Consider the following 18397-nt stretch of genomic DNA (forward strand, 5'->3'; position numbering starts at 1 on the left):
AAAAAAAAAAACAAGCTAAGAAAGGGTACTATGCTGGAGTTGAGGTTGAGTAAATTGATCATGAGATGAACCTGGTGGGACTGGGAGAAGGGACACCTCAGCCACCACTTTCTTTCTTATAAATAGAGCAAAGCGGAGAACAAGTCCCAATAGTAATAATCCACCAAGAACACCTCTAGTAACTATGTCAGCAGACAGCAATGGCTCCACCACAGATTCCTGTTTAAATAAATTGGTACAACATAAACTTGTGGGGTAAAAATGATACATATACAATAAAGCAATGTGATTCTAGTCATTTTACAAATATTTCATGATGAGTAAAAATCTTTAAAAAGTAAAATTATAAAAAAAATAAATTTATTTAGAATCAAAGTAATGCGATTAAGTGTAATTTAAGTATGTACCTTAAAAGATTGATATTAGTGAAGGATAAAATTAAAATTTTTCTATCTATCGTTTTTGTCCCTAACGTTTTCATCATATTTAAGTTCCTAACGTTTTAAAATCATCTTAATTTTGTTATGTCATCAATTCTGTTAATAAATTCCTAACGGCAGGACATTATTGAGTCAATTTTAAAACGTTAGACACTTAAATAGGACGATTCAAACATTAGGGACAACTTTCAGACTTACCACAAACGTTAGTAACAAAAACGATACTTTACTCTAAATATTATTGACTACTTACTAACCGGAAAAATAATTTTGCTGTTGTTTTTTTGCATTCTTCCTATATAGTGCTTGTTTGGATGCCATTATTTTGATAAAAAAAGATATTTTTTATTTTTTAGCGTGATTGGCAAATTTCTAATAATAAAAGTAAATACACTAGAAAAATAAAAAAAAATATTTTTTTGAGAAGCTATAATTTACATTTCTTTTTAAAAGATCTTTTTTCTTTAAAAAAAAATGTTTTTCATGTAATAAATAAATAAATAAGTACTTTTATATCATTATACCCAAACATAATTGATAAATAAAAATATCTTTTTGTATGAGATATACGAACATAAAATTACTTTTATTTTTCATAAAATCTTTTAAAAAAAGATAAATAAAAAAAATATTTTTTTTACAAACTTACCAAAACAAACCCATAATGTGTCATAATAATTTAGCAACAAAGGTGAAAAAATTTGGTTCTCCAAAGAGTTGATGGATATATAATACAATTAAATATAATATCAAGCAATAAATCTTCTTGACAAAGTGACAAATTTTATTATGTCAATTTGTTTTGTTTCATAAGAAATTATCATTAAGCTAAATAAGAAGGGGGATAAATATGAACGAAGCGCGATCTCTATTATTTTTAGCAACTCTCGTCTCCAAACCTATTATCAGATGGGATCATAAAAATAATACACCAGCAAGATTTTTTTTTTCATCCCATTATTTTTCGTTGCTAGACTAATGATTGCTGTTAATAAAATAAAATTACAACGTTTTTTTTTTTTCTGTAAGTTGATAGTTGTCATAGGATTAGAAAAAACTCAAACTCAACTTACAAAAATTGAGCTTAACTCATAATTCAACTTATTAATAATTGAGTTTATCATTAACTGATTTTGAACTCACGAGCTGACTTAAATAATAGAACATACATAATCTATAATTTTATATCAATAAATTATAACTTATATATATTAAAAAAATATTAATTTTATATGCTGTATATCTATTAATTATGATAATATATATATATATATAATTGAGTTAACTCACAAACTAATAAATTGGACTTATCCAAATTTAAATTCGGTTTATTTAATTTATAAATTTAATTTTAAATTCAAGCTCAATTCATCAGTTCAAGAACTCAGCTTATCGAACTATTAACGAGTTGAACTCGAATCGGCTTATAAACTGATTTAATGACTCGCTTCAAAAGGAGAATATATATGCCTCTTATTCATTGACATAATTAACATGAGTTTTTAATAAAAAAAAAAAAACGCATGTAAACATTTAGTTTGGACCTCACCAAAGGATTCGATATCAGGCAAACGGTTGCTCTAATAGTATATACAAACCCAATGAATTTGGACGTATAAACGGTTAGGTAGCATTTGACAGAGAGATAGAAAGATTGATATTGAGAGATAGAGACTTAGAGATATAGATTGAAATAAATTTTAATATTCTATTTGGTACAAAGTGAGAGATAGAAATTGAAACAAGAATAAAATTCTAATTTAATTTGTACAAAAGATAAAATTAGAATTAATTAATTGAAATAAGGATATTTTAAGTATAAAATGTTATTAAAGTTTCATTCTTCATTTTTAAAAAGTTCAATTCCCGTGTCTCCACCTTTTAGAAGTACTGAAATACTGAAATTTTAAAAATAGAAATAAAAATTTTAGTATCAATCTCTGAACCAATAAACATAATATTAAATTTTAGTCTTTCAATATCTGTCCTATTATCTCAAAACAAATGCTAACAAGGGTGATAAACTTATAACAACTGAATATGTTAGCAATTCCCCGCCCTTAAAACTTTGTATTTGGATTGAAATATGTACATAATTTATTACATTGGCACACGTATGCTAGCAGATTAATTGTATTTATTTATCGTTTGTAGCCAAAAATTATAATATCCTACCGGTCACCTTGCATTGTAATTTGATAAGACTTCTCATACATGATGATCTGCCTTGAAATTAAAAGATAACTTCGTGAATGGCCAAAGCCAAACTATAGAGCTATACTTAATAATTAATTAAGCGCACAAAAAAATACAACTTCACATACAGTTGAAGGCCAAAATTGGAACCAATTTTCCATTTATTTATTTATTAAAGCGTAACTATTTGCATGAAAATATTTTTATGTAAAAATAATTATTAAAAAAATAATTAAATAATTTAACATATTTAACTATATATTTAAGATTACATGTCTTTCTATCTTGATTATTATTTTCACAAGTCAATATTTTTAAATTTAAAATTATAAAAATTAAAATATTAATTTAATTCTTAAAATTTTTTGATATTATAATTTTAATTCTCTGTCTAGCTCAAAATATTGATTATGTAAGTGTTTTTTTTTCTTGTGTCTGTCTATGTAAGAGATTATTATTATTATGAAAAAAGTCTTAACCATCAACATTTTTATTAAAATTGAGTTAATATTTAATTATTAAAAAAATTGTAATTTTATACTATTTAATATAATATTATACCATAAAAAATATTAATAATAATTAATGGGTAGTGTTAGGGAGTCAATGATTTAAGTGTACAATGGGCTAAACTTTTGGTCCATGAATAAAATGAACATCACCCACACTATCCAGAATAACCATCCGAATACCAGGGATAATAAACATCTCATCCTAAAAACTTAAATTAATTTTGGAGTTCACCAAAGATCGAACCCTTGACCTTTCGGATCTAGAACTCTAATAGCATGTCATGAACTCACTCATCCCAAAAGCATAATCTGATAGGACAATGTAACACAAATGGTCATATCTCTAATACTTCCTAAACCTCCATTGTACACATTGTGCGTTTAGACCATTGGCTCCCTATACTTTTCCATAACTAATTGATAGTTATACGTAACTTTGGTCGGCACATAAACAATCCCATTCCCGGCACCAAAATCAGAGCCGTGATTGTATCTATGCAGCAACTCGGCCGGCACGCCGGATTCGGCCGCCGCCATCTTCAAATCGTCGCCGATCCTAAGGGGATACGTGGCAAACAATCCATAATCCTTAGACACATGTTTATCTCCGCAGGAACAATTTAGCTTCGGATTTAGGTAATAGGAAGTTAGTGCAAGGTTGCACCCAGAACTGCATTTAGCTTCGGATTTTGTGGTTGTGGCAGGGAACAAGAGAAGATAACAGAGAATAAGATCAATCAATGGAACATGCTGCTGTTTTCTTGCGTTTGGCTTTCTGGTCATTTTTGTGCTTATGAGAATGGAGAAAGGGTTGAGAAGTTGGAGGAATATATATATTATTAGGAATATAAAATATTATGATTTGTTTTTGTATATTTTCTACCAATATAAATATATAAACTTTACTAATTTATATGTGTTATGTAAAAAAACTATGAATATAAAAAAGTTAGTATATTGTTAATATTAATTGTTAGTATTTATATATGTTTATTTAAATTGTTTTGGAGCATTGTCATGTTTATTTTAAAATTGGATGTTTGCCTGGAGAATATGACTACTAGAGCTTCATCTGGAGAGGGAAGCAAGAGTGACTCCAAATGGGCGTTTATCAAATGTTTAATAATCAAAAGGTTAATTAGTACAATGTGAATAAATAAAAGAAAAAAAATGTCACTTTCTGATATGCTATCAAACTATATATTATAATGAAAATGGAGATGGTAGCAAATTTCACACTGAAATCAGTTAGAACTTTAAAGTTAGAGGGGATAAAAATTACTTAGTGTCACAAAGTACATGTATATAGGAGAAATGATCTTTTGAACGCCCATAGCCATAAGTAATAATTCTTTTTTTTTTAAAACACATATATTTTTTTCTTTTATCAAAGACAAAGAAATTCGAACTTGCGACTTAGACGAGTATGAGAAGACTATGTCATTTGAGTTATAACTCATATATGTTACAAATATGTATTCAGTCTATAATATAGTAATTAATATTTTATATAGTAATGATCAACCTATATACGATACTAATAAAGTTATAATTAATCACTTTGTTCTCCCTCAAATATTCTATAAGAATAATGCTAGTTCTATTATTTTTGCTTGAAAATATGAAAAGACATGTTTATCCTTTGTGTCAAGCCCTTGGATGTTCTCCAGTGGGTTCCACTTTGGATGTAAAATTTGGCACTTTTCAACAGAAGCTCAAAGATATTTCCTTACGTGGATTGAACCATGTAGATATTTTTTTCCTCCCTATGAAGACGCCATAATAGCCCATAACTCAAACCTCGTTCCACACCAAAAGTTAAGAACCCGTAGTGGTGACCATGGAATCTTATTATGCAACTCTAGCACTTCCTCACCTTCCAAATTCTAATTATGCCTACTCTTCATCAATGCCAAGCAGCAACAAAGTTTACCCGTTTTGGCCTTGCAAGAGAAGGAGCTCTCAATCCACACGCTTACAGTGCAGTAAGATGTTTGTACCTGGTGAGTTATATTACAACTCTCTGCTCTTCCTCTTTCTATATATATATATACTATATTATGTATATACCAATAGAGAATGATTCATTTGTATATACGGTGAGATGCAGGATTTGGAGAAGCTTCACCAGAACAAAAGGCTGCTAATAACCTCCACAATTTCTTTAACTACACTGCAGTTAAAATTGTTGCTGCTCAACTTGAGGTTGATAATTCCTTCTTTTAATTTGCCTTTTTTGCTAAGATTTTGTTGGTTTTTGTTTTTGCTCTTCTTGCTTAGCTTGTGTTGATACTAAATACTCGCGGTTTACGGACGTGTATCAATACACATAAATCGCTACTGCTAGTAACGGTTTATGGCCAAGCATCAATAAACAGAAACTGCGACAGCCTCTAGCGATTTCTGTGTTCTTCCATTTGCATGTAATCCACGGATTATATGTTTTTCCTAAATCTCTACTGCCGGTAGCGGTTTCTATGGATATATGAAACAATATATTTGTATCTTTTTGTTTAAAAGAATGCAATTGCTAAATTTAAAGGAAAAATAATTTATTTATGTAAATTGCCTTGAGAAATACATCCAAAAAAACGGAAAAGTTTTCACTCTTTTTAGACGTTTAAATTTTGTAATAGTATATCATACTCGTCAGATTTTTTTTATTACAATCTCATGTGTTGAATTTTATAATAATGCCTGAGCAGAGCTACAACCCTGAAGCATACGAAGAGCTAATGGAATTTTTGAGTAGACACTCGTTGAATGATGGGGACAAATTCTGTGCTAGTATGATGAGAGAATCATCAAGACATAAGAACTTAGGTAACCACATTTACCGAGCTACTTAATCCTTAATCAATGCCAATATCTAACCTCAAACATTTTTTTTTGTGATTGAACATACGAAATCTTGCAAACTAATGTCTTATGGATCTTCTATGTACAACAATAGCCCTACGCATAATGGAAGTGAGTACTGAACATTACTCGTTACTTGCTTGTCCAATTTTCACTTATCAAACTACTTTTGATGAGTATTAAATAAAATGATGAATTATTATAGGTGCGATCCGCATACTGCAAAAATGATTTTGAATGGGACAACTTGAAGCGCTTGGCTGTTAAGGTTTGTAATTCAATAACGTTTTCATTTTATTCAGAATGTTGATGATAATGCTAAAATTAACTCAACTTGCCGTATATATAAATGCTACTGATTGTTCATGCCTTTATTGTCTTGTAGATGGTTGATGACTCTAACACGAGGCTCATGATGGATTATGTGGTAGAAACCACTCCCGTTGAAACTGAGAAGTGAATAGTCCCAACAACAATGTACAAGCTTCATTGCCTCTTATGGAATAAGAGACAGAACATTGTTAACATAAATAAACTGTGTGTGTAATAGAAAAAACTCATATCCATGGTTCTCAAATGAATTGTATACGGGAGAAATAGCAAAATCATGAATAAATATCGAGTTAGATCATATAGTGTTAATTGATAATCTAACAGAATATATTGAATCTAACCAATTTTCCTATGTTACACTTTACATTTAATGATCTGAAACCACCAAATTGGTAACAGCAGCACACTGTTCGCTCGAGATGGTGCGTGCTGTCAGTAGTGTTATATTGATATGAACATACATCATATAGTTTACTACATGGCTTGAGTTTTTTCTTTGTGAAGAGAACTATATAGCTTGACGTTTGCTAAGACAAGCATGAACCATTTATCATAGCCTTCTGCAATGTAGCTCTCTTGCAAGAGTTGCCCCGTCATTATCTATGGCTGTATGAACAAAGAAATGTATGAAAATTTTGCAAGTAGTTTCCAACCGCAGTATTGTATTAGATATACAATGGCGTACCTTTAATTATCTTTACATAAACCATCATGTGAGGATACAAGCTTCCTCATTTCTAGATTTAAATGCATTCGTTCCTAGTTTAATCCGAGCAAGCAGATTTCATTGTTTCTTGTCACTCTGTTGATGTATATAACAGCAAAAAGGTTAAAATGTATAATAGCAATAAATGCATTTGTTTCTGCTTTCCGTACCAGAAAAGCACAAGATATTTGTGAAAAATGTATATCTCACATCAAACTTGAATGGAGATTAAGCAGATCAGCAGAAGGCATTACCTCAACATAGTGATGGAGATCACTTGAGGCATGAATTTCCCCATTGCTGAAATACGAATGAGCATACTCTTCTATGTGCCCCAATCTGCAATTAGACATTATCAGCATACACTTCAAATTTGATAATGTGAATTGAAAATTAAATTGAATTCATCTTATCTTCATTTTACAATTAAATTGAAATGACAATTACAGTTGTTACACCTTCTAATGGTAAGATTCTTCCCAACTCCACCAAAATAACCAAGGTGAACTTCAGGAAATTTGTCAGCTACGCAAACAAGATCTTTCTAAACATTTATCAAGACCCAAGAACTACCTGATAGCGAAAAGATATAATGGTGTGTATACTTGGGGTAAGAACAAAAACAGAAAAACTAGCTCCAGTGTTTACAAGAGACAGTACCTATAAACATAGTTGACCATGATGCCCGCACTTTGGGAAAGGCCATTTTCAGATCGGTCTGCCATCCAGTTTATTCTTTCAACCATCTATGATATATTAAGAAGATTATGTTACTTGTGGTATGGGACAAAAAAATTGCTAGATGAAATCTCCCAGTTTTGGCATACAAATTATAGAGAGAAACAAATGCTAGGAAAATAACTCAGAGAATGTTTCCAATGAAAAGAAATCCAGTCAAGACGTCTGAACATATTGCAAATCATCAAACATTGCACAGAAACTATCGGTTTCAAAGTGGATGCCATTACCAATAACAGAGAAGTTTATTGACTGTATATTACACTTGCAAGACATACCGCTCCATTTTGCAAGTGAAAATTTGCTACAGAGTCCAAAGCCTTCCCTCTTTTCTTCTCTTGCAGAATGTATCTATAATTCAAAAAGAATAAAAAGTTCAGATTAACATAAATTATGAAATATATGCATAGCTGTCTAGCTCAGTGCAACTTTAATATTTTCTTGTTTATTTCCAATATTGCTTGCAATACCTCGCACATAAATGCATCAAAGGAGACTTTAACACTGACACAAGTTCTGACGAATGGATCCACTTATAGGATGTAGAAGTAAGCAAGTTGAACATGGTTTCCATACCAGTTTGTCCCATTGCAAGATCCCTGAAACTCATAATGCAGTTAGTCACACTTAAGATAGATGAGAGGAGCCAGTAGAAGTTACCACTTACTAAAGTGTGTATAACAATCAGAAATTGGTATCATTAATAGCCATGGCATGGGCATGACTATTTACAAGCACAACACATGGAGAAAAGGATCAAATATGATTATCAATTAATTGACTTGGAATATGACATCTTTCATTATATAAAATCATGTGAGATTCTTATTTGATTTCAAAATATAGGAACCTATTGTCTGCTTACCATTATTCCGTCAAAAGAGAAGAAACAAAGAAAGCAAGAATAGCACAGAACAAATGTAGTGCAGTTATCAGAACAATTTTCTTTATGCTAATGCAAGACTTCCATACAACCGGTGAGATGCCAAATAACATCTAAAAATAGCACAATTCAAAATTTCAAACAAATAGTGTAAGCTTTAGAACCACATGAGAACGGCATGTAGCTTACTTCGGTAAACTCATAAGTGCTTCTTCCTCCTCTGGCTTAAGTATCTTCTCATAGAAAGTCAAATTGGATCCCTCAGTAAGAGTTTGTGACATCTCTCCTTCAGCGAGCCTTTTTTGACATGCCAATTTGGACAAGAGCCACTGCATGAATCCTGGGATGGGACTGAGAGTTGCAAAGGTCTGCAAGCAAATATTGGTCAGCAATCTTAGATGTGGGAAGTTATGACAATATTATATTAATATGGTAAGATATTGCAGTATCCTAGAAGAAATGGTTTTTCCAAAGAATTTTCACAACATAAATGTGCACAACAACTATTGCCAATTGCATATTGTAACACACAGTAAGAAGAAAAGAGTCCAGAATTCTGCAGCTTTGAGAGAAGGTAGAAAGTTTAATGGCTAAGATTTAAAGAATTAAACCAGAAATTGTACTAATCTGCAATATTTGTAAAATACTTACAGATATATGTGGCATCTCTCTTTTCACCAGCGTTATAACACGTTTGATAAGAAACTTCCCTAGATTGATCCCTGCTAAGCCAGGCTGCAAATTCATAATTATGCCAATAAGGAATAAAACTATGTCCGTACTATTTTCTCTAGGGAGTTCTTTGAAGGTCTAGTAGAGAATCCCTTCCGGTGACCTAAGTTGTTAAGAACAGGTTTTTTAGAGGTCTAGTAAGAAAATCCTTTTTCTATCAGTTTTTATTTTCGCATTAATTTTTTCATCTTTTCGTTTCCACTGTTACAGGGGAAGAAAACTAACAGCAGTATAGACTTACAAGTAGCCAGCTATAATTTTCAAACATAAACAAAACAAGTCAAAGGACCAAATGGGGAATTAAATAAATAGTCGGACAAAATGCCCAAGAGTAGAGCTCACTTTCATTGGAAAAATCCTACCTAGCTTCACCATACTATAAATACTAAATTAGCTCATATATTTCTGGTAGCATTAATTTTTCACTATTTTTAATATAAGCACCTGAGTTGATGATATAGAGTAGAATAGTGCACAGGTTGTCTCACTTTCAGGTATAGGAGGACTATCCTCCAGAACGTCCTGTGGCACAAAAATTTTTTGGTTACACAAGTACTGAAGAGCAGTTAGCTAGGTCCAGACGATATTTACCTGAATAGAATGGGCAATATTCTTCAGCAGTGCAACTTCAATGAAAATTAGAGGTTCACCTGAGCAGAAAAAATAAACCCAGAGCACACAAAATAATTTCACACATTAAAATCTTAGGACAAGACTACTTTTACGGTAGATTTGAGAATGTCTATTGTCAACCACTGAAATTCATTAAGTCACAAACCATCAAAGCAATCATGTAAAAATTGTAGACCATAGAAAACAAAAACAGCAAATATTAGTTTTTCAGTTTACTCGTCATCGGAATAATGAAACACATGTATTGTTCATGTAGAATCACCTTGTTAGCAAATAGCAATAGTTGTTATATCTCTTATTGTCACTAACTTGTTAAGGTGAAGCAGGTTCACGTTATTCAAAGTAAAACAATGACGGCTAACTAAGATATTAATTAAGAAATTAACTATTAGCTTCAGTAGAAATCATAAAACCATGACAACAATTTCAGTTGCAGCACTATTAGATATTGCTTATATATGAAAAACTTTGGCTATCAGTCATTAGTAAAGTCTTTTCACTCTTTTGACATCATACATGAAAACTCGGTTGTTTTCAGGCTATTACAAAATCAAATTGAAGAGAAGCCAAATAGTGATGGATTCGATATAGCCAAGCATACAATTATCTTTAGTGACCAATGTTCTAGAAGAAATGCTGACCAGGAATTGCAGGATGTAAATATCCAAAACAACGACGGCCAATTCCTAGCCTTCTCTTTAGATCTAGAAGGTTGCTGATAGGGTGCACAGCCTACACGAGATATTGAAGATTATACACACGATAGAAGATAAGAGGTGCACTAAATAAAAATTCAAGGAAATGAAAAGGAGAAGGTACTTCGTATGCAACAATTTTCTCCAGAAGAGAAGCAGGATCATCCCATGTAATTTGGTGAAGCTCTAAGGTAGCAGGACTAAGCCACGTACTCAGTTTCTCGTGTAAATAAGAATCTAATGCTCTCAGAGATGCAATATTTTCCTCTCTGTACAGTGGAATTATTATTTTTTTCTGTTTGTGAAACATGAAACGAACTGTAAATTGATTTTACAAGGCCAAGTACTGAATTCTCTAACATGGAATCCACTAAATTTAATAGAAGCAGCATACAAAGAAGATTTGTTTATTTACTCCTACTGTCATTTCAAGATAACTAAATTGAAGGAAATAGAGACACTATAAAGTGGCTAACAAAATCATTCGGCATAAGCCATAACCTTACGTGAGAATACATAGGATATCAGCCCGAAGGATGGACAAGAACCTCAACCCTCCAGGATGAGTGTTGAGGCGCTCAAAAAGGACTTCATAGACTGGCTTAAGTGCATGCCTCAAGTTTCGCTCGATGCGATAGAAAGAAGCAAACAAGCCTTCTTCTTCACTCACTTGAGCTTTGTCTGAAAAACCATATCACACAATTGATTCTCTCACAACACGAGTTTGAAAGCAATAATGCAAAGAGTTACACACACAAAATCACTCACCAGCAGGAAGTTCAAGTGCAAGGTACTGTTTTATCAGTTCACGAACCTGTGACCTATTGAGATCATACTCCCTAGCAAGGAGTAGGAGCAACTTGCGACGGTTTTCATGAGAGAAGCTAAAATAGCCCTACATTATTGTCAGCTTATGGAAATTGAATAAGCAATGATATTAAGAGAATTGCATAAAGAAAGTTCCATACCACTGAAACCTAAGATCATACTTACCTCTGAGAAGTTATTAAGCGCATCATCTAGAAATTCCGTCTTGTTCATTGACACCGCAGAGTCCATTGAGGCACGGACATGCATAAACTCTCTACAACCAAGCAAAGATAAACAGAAACGAAATGAAACCAATAAGGTTTACTACATCTTCTTAGATCATTGACAAGTCCATGCAACTAGGCAGGATCGACTATAGAAATAGATGGATCCGACAACACAAATTATACACTTATTAATAGAAATTGTTACATATAAAACAATAGATGCATTAAAATATTCAGAACTTTAACAACACAAAAAATCATCAATTATTAATAAGGAGAGTATAGATCGACTCATTATACAGAGAGAAAATGAAACTAGAAACCTCTCAGAACTGCCGGAGCCAATAGAAGCTGAATTTTCTTCTCTCGAAGCACCTCCAGCTGATTGGCCTTCTCGGGAATTCCGGTGCCGCTGCATTTGCTTCACGGCGTTCTGTTGTGCATTCATCAGAAACAAACAAACGAATCAAATTCTAGCCGAAAACAATCGAATAACATGAAATCGAAAATCTGCAATAAAGAAAGAAACTGAGAGTTGAAATCACTAACGGTTAGAGAGAGAGGAGAGACAGAATGGTTGGAATTACTGTTAGGCCTCATTCTGGCGCGCATCAAGATGGACAAAGCTTTTTTGCTCATTGATTCCTCTCTGCTTAGTCCCTATTTATTTCTTTCGAGAAATGCGTGCGTTTTGGTGCGCTTCCAAATCTCAAACTAACTAACCTGCCACCTTTCCCTTTTCCCTTTCGGATTGTTTTCTTACAACATTTATTTTTGCAATAAAAACCTTTTCTGATTTTTCGTTCCCACGTTTATCTGGGCGTTGCTTGCAATTGCAGTCCATTCCCAACATCTTTTTAATTTGCTTTGGGGTCCACACCACAATTAAGTGAATTAACATCTCCTCCAACCGGTTGAAGAAAGTAACACGTACTCATCCGGAATTGCAGACCAGCTCCTTTTTCTTTTTCTTTTTAGTTTTTAAAGAAATTTTTTTCACTTGCGCACTAAAGAGTTCCTTTTTTATGACATAAGGGGCCATAGGCCCAAAAAAGAGAAAACACACGAACAAAACAAAAACATAACACATACAAAACGAAACAACTCTGACCAAAGAAAAAGAAAACAAAGAAGTCTTACTAGCAATTTGAGTTTTTTATTTTTCTTTTTTTGGTCATGGAGCTTTTTATTTTTGATTTTGGTCTTACTGCAACATCTAATGGGCTTCTACGCTCAGGGCCGATTAATGTTTTGGGTTTTGAATTAAATGTATTGACACAAATTCAAGTGTGTTGGGTTAGTTTAGCTGATAATTTACTAGTTCTTTAAATTAGGGTCGAAGATTTAAATTCCGCTTTGTACATGCAACAACTTATTTTTTAGTTGTAAACTCTTAGATAGAGTTTTGATCGGGACAGATTAGTCATTGCTTATTATTCGATTTACATAATACCAATGAATAAAATATTTTAAAATAAATCTGCATGTGCTCTTTTATTAAATGCTTCTAATACAAGGCTGTGGTGTATAGAGAAGTGAATTTTTTATTATAATACATAAGAAGCTGCAGAAGGCATAATAATGATTCTATCAAATTAAATGATCTTTGGCATGGCAATCTGGGTTGACGCTTTTGTAAATACAATTGCAGACTGTCCTACTCAAGCACTGGCCACTTGCGATCCCCAAGTTACTTGAATACTTCTGATCACACAATGAAGAACAATGCGGAATAGTGCATACATCAATGGGTATTTTTGCTTGACATTGAGTTAGACGTTGTGCCTCTACTAACCCACCATCTGCAACAATAAAATAGGATTATTTGTTATAAAAAAAATTTTCTAGAACACATGACAAGGATGAATCATGAATAGATAGATGATAAGCAATGCTACTTAGTAGTACATACCAGAAACAAAAAAGAGAACAACAAACAAAACAATAAGAGAAGCGGACATAATTTGATTTCTCATTATTTTATGTGTCACGAGAAATATTTGTATAGAATTATTAGGCGTATCTGAGGACGAGAATAAGATTTAACGAGCACTGTGAAGATAAAATTATCAAGGCACCTATTTTTATAGTGGAGGTTGAGAAAAAAATTAGAAATAATTCAGTTTTAATTGATATTAATTAATAATCATCTTAAATTTATAATTTTATTTATTCGTAATACATATAAAAATATAAAAATTATTTTTATTATTTTACTTTGTTAATGATTGATGTATTTAATGTTCATCTATTATATATTATTAATTTTACAATCAAAATGTATATGAGATTTTTTTATAATTGAAATTAAATTTTTTCTTCTAAAAATAAATTAAGGAGATCTCAGCTTTCTCTCTTTTTCCTTTCCTATGTCTCTTTCTTCTTTATCTATGCTATATCTTTTATATATTATTATTAAATTTAACATAAACTTATTCATTTTTTTTGGGTAAAAAACCATAATAAGCCAAGGCAAGAAGTGTGTAACCTAAATACGCCAAACCGAAAATCGTTTCAGCAATAAGCCAAACATTATCTTTATGTAATTCGAACCAATATGGTTCGAACTAGATATTAGAATAAATCGAACCAGGGTGGTTCGAATTAGGAGTGGAGATTTCAACGTAATTCGAACCAAGGTGGTTCGAACTTCAAATCCAACGTAATTCGAACTAGGCTAGTTCGAACTACGGCCAAGTGTGCGTTGCATATAATTCGAACCAAGTTGGTTCGAATTACCCTTGGAGAGATTTTGGCGTGCTCCTTCATAAATTGAACCAAGGTGGTTCGAATTAGGGGTGATTCGGCTATATAAGGAGTTCGAATCACCCTCATTCGAACTATTATTCCTCCCCCCTACCCCACAAAATCTCAGAGAAAACGACCGAGATTCTCTCCGAATAATAGCTGAACGGAATACTCTGCTCATGGGGGACGATCTGGCACGGTTATATCGCTTGGACGGAGTCGCTCATATAGCCGGGGTCATCAACGAGGAGGTTAGTATGGAAATAATTTTTATTCTAGCGGTATTTGTGGCTTAGTGGCTTTGCATATGGGTTAGATGGTGGTTTATGTTAGTGGTTAATGTTAGTTGTTTATGTTAGTGGTTTATGTAGGTGGTTTATGTTTATGTTAGTGGTTTATGTTAGTGGTTTATGTAGGTGGTTTATGTTAGTGGTTTCATGTAAGTGGTTTCATGTTAGCTGTTTTATGTTAGTGGTTTGTGGTAGTTGTTTTATGCTAGCCATTTTATGTTAATGGTTTTTCGTTAGCTGTTTTATGTTAGTGTTTCTATTTACGCTGTTTTATGTCAGCGGTTTAGTTGTGCGGTTTAGGAGTTTGTTTTGCATGTGGTTTTGTTCAATGATTTTAATGCGGTTTTATTTAGTACATTGTTTTGTTGATGATTTATCGTGCTGGTTAAACTTTTCATTTTGTGAGCAGCCCCAGCGATGCATTAGGAGCATGCGGCGGCAGCAGGGCATGCGACTTGATGACAGATACGTTCCGTACTTGCAGATGGCAGGTCTATACCATCTTGCAAGGCTGAACGACCGATGGTTCCGGCTAGACGAGGCCCTTGTCAGTGCATTCGTAGAGCGATGGCGTCCCGAGACGCACACGTTCCATATGCCGTTCGGAGAGTGCACCATCACACTCCAGGACGTGGCATACCAGCTGGGTTTGCCAGTGGACGGCCGTTACGTGAGCGGGTGCTTGTCCGAGTTCCATATATACATCGAGGGTGGCCGTCCAGCCTGGGTCTGGTTCCAGGAGTTGCTCGGAGTTATACCTCCTCCCAGCCAAGTTCAGAAGTACGCAGTGAACTGCAGTTGGTTTCAGGAGACTTTTGGGGAGTGCCCTGAGGATGCAGATGATGAGACTGTGCGCCGTTATGCCCGTGCGTACATCATGATGTTGTTGGGCACGCAGCTGTTTGCGGACAAGTCAGGGAACCGGATTCACATCAGATGGCTTCCGTACGTAGCGAGGCTGGAGGAGCTGGGTACCTACAGCTGGGGTTCTGCCGCACTGGCTTGGTTGTACCGGTGCATGTGCCGAGTGGCGAACAGACATGTTGTCAAGTTAGCGGGCCCGCTTCAGCTACTCCAGTCTTGGATCTTTTGGCGCTTTCCTCGGTTTAGGCCTGCAGGATATGATGAGTCGAGCTGGCCCTTGGCATCCAGGTACTATACTAGGCCTTCTCTATTTCAATTTGACATACATAACTGCGTAGTCATTAATATTTCTGTTGATGTAACAAATGTGTATGGTGCAGATGGTCAGGTTACAACCCTTCCGAGAGCGAGAAGGGTCCTAGAGTGCAGATGTGGAGGCTCAGGATAGACCAGTTACAGGACGGGGAGGTGAGTATGCTACTTAACAAGTGTCCTTTTAGAATCTAGCATTTCTAGTTGTATGCTACAGTTGCCCTGACAAGGGTGAGTTCCTTTTGCAGTTTCTATGGATGCCGTACAGTACTCCCGACGTACTTCAGGTTGTGCATCCAGAGGTTTTGGAGCCTAGGCATATGGCGTTGTGGCGCTCTGTGACGACGCTGATCTACTTTGCTGTGATAGAGTGGCATCAGATAGATCGTGTTCTTCCGCAGTTTGGTGGGGTTCAGCCCATTCCGCATCCCGCCCTGAACATTGACTTTTTGATGTCCAAGGACGGTAGAGGCGGCGATCGATGGTTCCCGTCTACTTTGCAGAAGTGGCATCTCCTTTGGGACTCTCGTCAGGACTGTGTGCTGAGGTTCGACGTTGTAGGCGACCCCGGACCTTCGCATGCGTTCCTTGACTGGTGGCGTCAGCATGGGAAGAGGTTCTTGTCTCCGGAGTCGCAGTTGGGGGATCCTAGAGCAGTTCCCATTCCATTAGAGGCCTCACAGCGGGGTCCGGGGCGAGTTCCTGACATGGATCGTCCTGAGGACGTGCCGGACAGGCGTAGGGTTGAGAGGAGGATGGGTGTGGGGACACGGAGGAGCCAGCGTGAGTGGAGGTGGCCTGACCATGCTGTGCACGATGATTACGACGCCGGTCCCGCTAGAGGCGGAGGACGAGGCCAGCGAGGTAGGGCGAGGGGTCGTGCTGACCATGGGGACGACACCGACGATCAGCATCGGCACGTTGGTGGGGGTGGTTCAGGGGCTGCTGCATCTGCTGGTACTACCACACACGATCATGGTCATGCAGGTGAGTGGTATGGTACAGGGATGGGTGCCGGGGCTGACACAGGTGACGCTGTACTTGGATCAGGCCCTCTTGGAGATTACTTCGTTGGTGTGCCAGCCGATGACCAGCCTGAGCAGGGGGGGACACCTTGGCGCATCTCCGGATCACAGTGGTCAGACTTCATTGGGTCAGACACGCTTGTTGGGGACTTTGGGAGTCCACGCTTCCTTGAGGAGATCACCGCCATCATGCAGGGGGACGCGACTCCACGCAGTGGTGGTCAGACCTCAGGCACACAGGCCCCGTTAGATGTTGATCTGAATGAGCCTCCATCCTCATCCGCTGGTCACCAGTTCTGTCTCGGAGGTACTCCTCCATCCGCCTTCACCGCTGCATCAGAGTCTGTCGCAGGGATTTCAGCGGCACCCCTGCATGTTGCGCCACCAGCACAGCCTGCCCCACCGGATGACGAGGATGACATCGAGGATGTGGAGCCGTTGATCCGCCGAGGTCAGAGGGCACGGGTACCCCGTCGCTGTGGCACTGGGTCGCACCTGTTTAGATGATTCATGTTTCATGTATTTTTTTCTTTAAAGTTCAATCATGTATGACAGTGGTTTGTACTTTTTTTATTATGTTATAGTCTGTTCAACTATGTTTTTTTTATTTGTCTTGTGGGACATTCACTTTGTACGATCAATGAATCTTGAAACAGTTTAGTGTTTATTTTTTTCTTATTAAATTGTGCATCTACGGAAAGTGTTGCATTATTCATAAACAATCAAACCGGTCTGGTTCGAACTATGATTGGTGACATAGGCCGGGTTGGCGACATAGGCCGCACCTCTTTGGCCGATTCGGATCTGCCTCGTCCATAGATACACAGCTCAATCAGTCTCACACTAATTCAAACCGGTCTGGTTCGACCTATGATTGGTGTAATTCGAACCAGCCCGGTTCGAATTACACAGAAACCCTCTCTCTCTATAATTCGAACCACCTTGGTTCGAATTACGTTCATTCTTAATTCGAACCAAGCTGGTTCGATTTATTACCAACCAAAAAAACCTAATTCGAACTCACCTGGTTCGATTTACTAACAATTAGAGTTCGAACCAACCGGGTTCGAATTATATAAAAATACGATCTGGCTTATTGCTGGAACGATTTTTGCTTTGGCGTATTTACGTTATTTTTTCACTCATTTGGCTTAATATGGTTTTTTACCCTAGTATTTGTTTTGAGGTACTAAGACAGAAACTAAGACTCAATATCATGTTTGTTAGTTTAGAGACTAGTACTAAAATTTTTGTCTCTGTCTTCAAAATTTTAGTATTTCAGTACCTCCAAAAAGTAGGGACACAGGGGACTAAAATTTTTAGAGATGGAGACTGAAACTTTAATAACATTTTATACCTAAAATACCCTCATTTCAATTAATTAATTCCAATTT

The 18397-nt window shown here is 35.5% G+C and overlaps 2 protein-coding genes and 1 pseudogene across 7 annotated transcripts; 1 reads left to right on the top strand and 2 right to left on the bottom strand.

The window, feature by feature from the left end:
• LOC107468080 (chitin elicitor receptor kinase 1-like) overlaps window positions 1–3931 on the bottom strand; it is a 13410-nt pseudogene extending 9479 nt beyond the window's left edge.
• Window positions 3932–4946: 1015 nt separating this feature from the next.
• LOC107468165 (chaperonin-like RBCX protein 1, chloroplastic) lies at window positions 4947–6653 on the top strand. Its single transcript, XM_016087414.3, has 6 exons — window positions 4947–5151; window positions 5259–5353; window positions 5854–5971; window positions 6102–6118; window positions 6213–6275; window positions 6393–6653. The coding sequence occupies exons 1-6, from the start codon at window positions 4989–4991 to the stop codon at window positions 6465–6467; spliced, it is 531 nt and encodes a 176-aa protein (XP_015942900.1). The 5' UTR covers window positions 4947–4988; the 3' UTR covers window positions 6468–6653.
• A 24-nt stretch (window positions 6654–6677) lies between these two features.
• On the bottom strand, window positions 6678–12635 carry LOC107468164 (uncharacterized). 6 transcript variants are annotated; one of them, XM_052255447.1, is made up of 17 exons: window positions 12314–12634; window positions 12088–12197; window positions 11721–11811; window positions 11496–11622; window positions 11234–11408; window positions 10852–10996; window positions 10674–10764; window positions 9991–10049; window positions 9844–9921; window positions 9319–9402; window positions 8857–9035; window positions 8255–8383; window positions 8063–8135; window positions 7707–7792; window positions 7301–7385; window positions 7026–7145; window positions 6678–6900 (listed from the first exon to the last, which is right to left on the bottom strand). In XM_052255447.1, exons 1-16 carry the CDS (start codon window positions 12401–12403, stop codon window positions 7125–7127), a joined length of 1623 nt encoding a protein of 540 aa, XP_052111407.1. In that variant the 5' UTR covers window positions 12404–12634; the 3' UTR covers window positions 6678–6900; window positions 7026–7124. The 6 variants fall into 6 exon arrangements, with proteins under 6 accessions (XP_052111407.1, XP_015942898.1, XP_052111408.1 ...); XM_016087412.3 differs by having other exon boundaries at window positions 6678–6940; window positions 7026–7142; window positions 12314–12633; XM_052255448.1 differs by having other exon boundaries at window positions 6678–6946; window positions 7026–7142; window positions 12314–12633.
• Between the last annotated feature and the right edge of the window lie 5762 nt (window positions 12636–18397).

This window comes from Arachis duranensis, chromosome 10 (genome assembly GCF_000817695.3).
Source record: "Arachis duranensis cultivar V14167 chromosome 10, aradu.V14167.gnm2.J7QH, whole genome shotgun sequence".
Classification (NCBI taxonomy): domain Eukaryota; kingdom Viridiplantae; phylum Streptophyta; class Magnoliopsida; order Fabales; family Fabaceae; genus Arachis; species Arachis duranensis.

What these genes read in the sequence shown, in the direction of transcription:
- LOC107468165 (XM_016087414.3), top strand. Translation starts at nt 4,989, where the DNA reads ATGGAATCTTATTATGCAACTCTAGCACTTCCTCACCTTCCAAATTCT. An exon ending in TTGTTGCTGCTCAACTTGAG is followed by an intron (nt 5,354 to 5,853) that starts GTTGATAATTCC and finishes ATGCCTGAGCAG; the next exon opens with AGCTACAACCCTGAAGCATA. An exon ending in TGAAGCGCTTGGCTGTTAAG is followed by an intron (nt 6,276 to 6,392) that starts GTTTGTAATTCA and finishes ATTGTCTTGTAG; the next exon opens with ATGGTTGATGACTCTAACAC.
- LOC107468164 (XM_052255447.1), bottom strand. Translation starts at nt 12,403, where the DNA reads ATGAGCAAAAAAGCTTTGTCCATCTTGATGCGCGCCAGAATGAGGCCT. An exon ending in AGAAAATTGTTGCATACGAA is followed by an intron (nt 10,765 to 10,851) that starts GTACCTTCTCCT and finishes TATCTCGTGTAG; the next exon opens with GCTGTGCACCCTATCAGCAA. An exon ending in ACTCTATATCATCAACTCAG is followed by an intron (nt 9,403 to 9,843) that starts GTGCTTATATTA and finishes ATGAATTTGCAG; the next exon opens with CCTGGCTTAGCAGGGATCAA.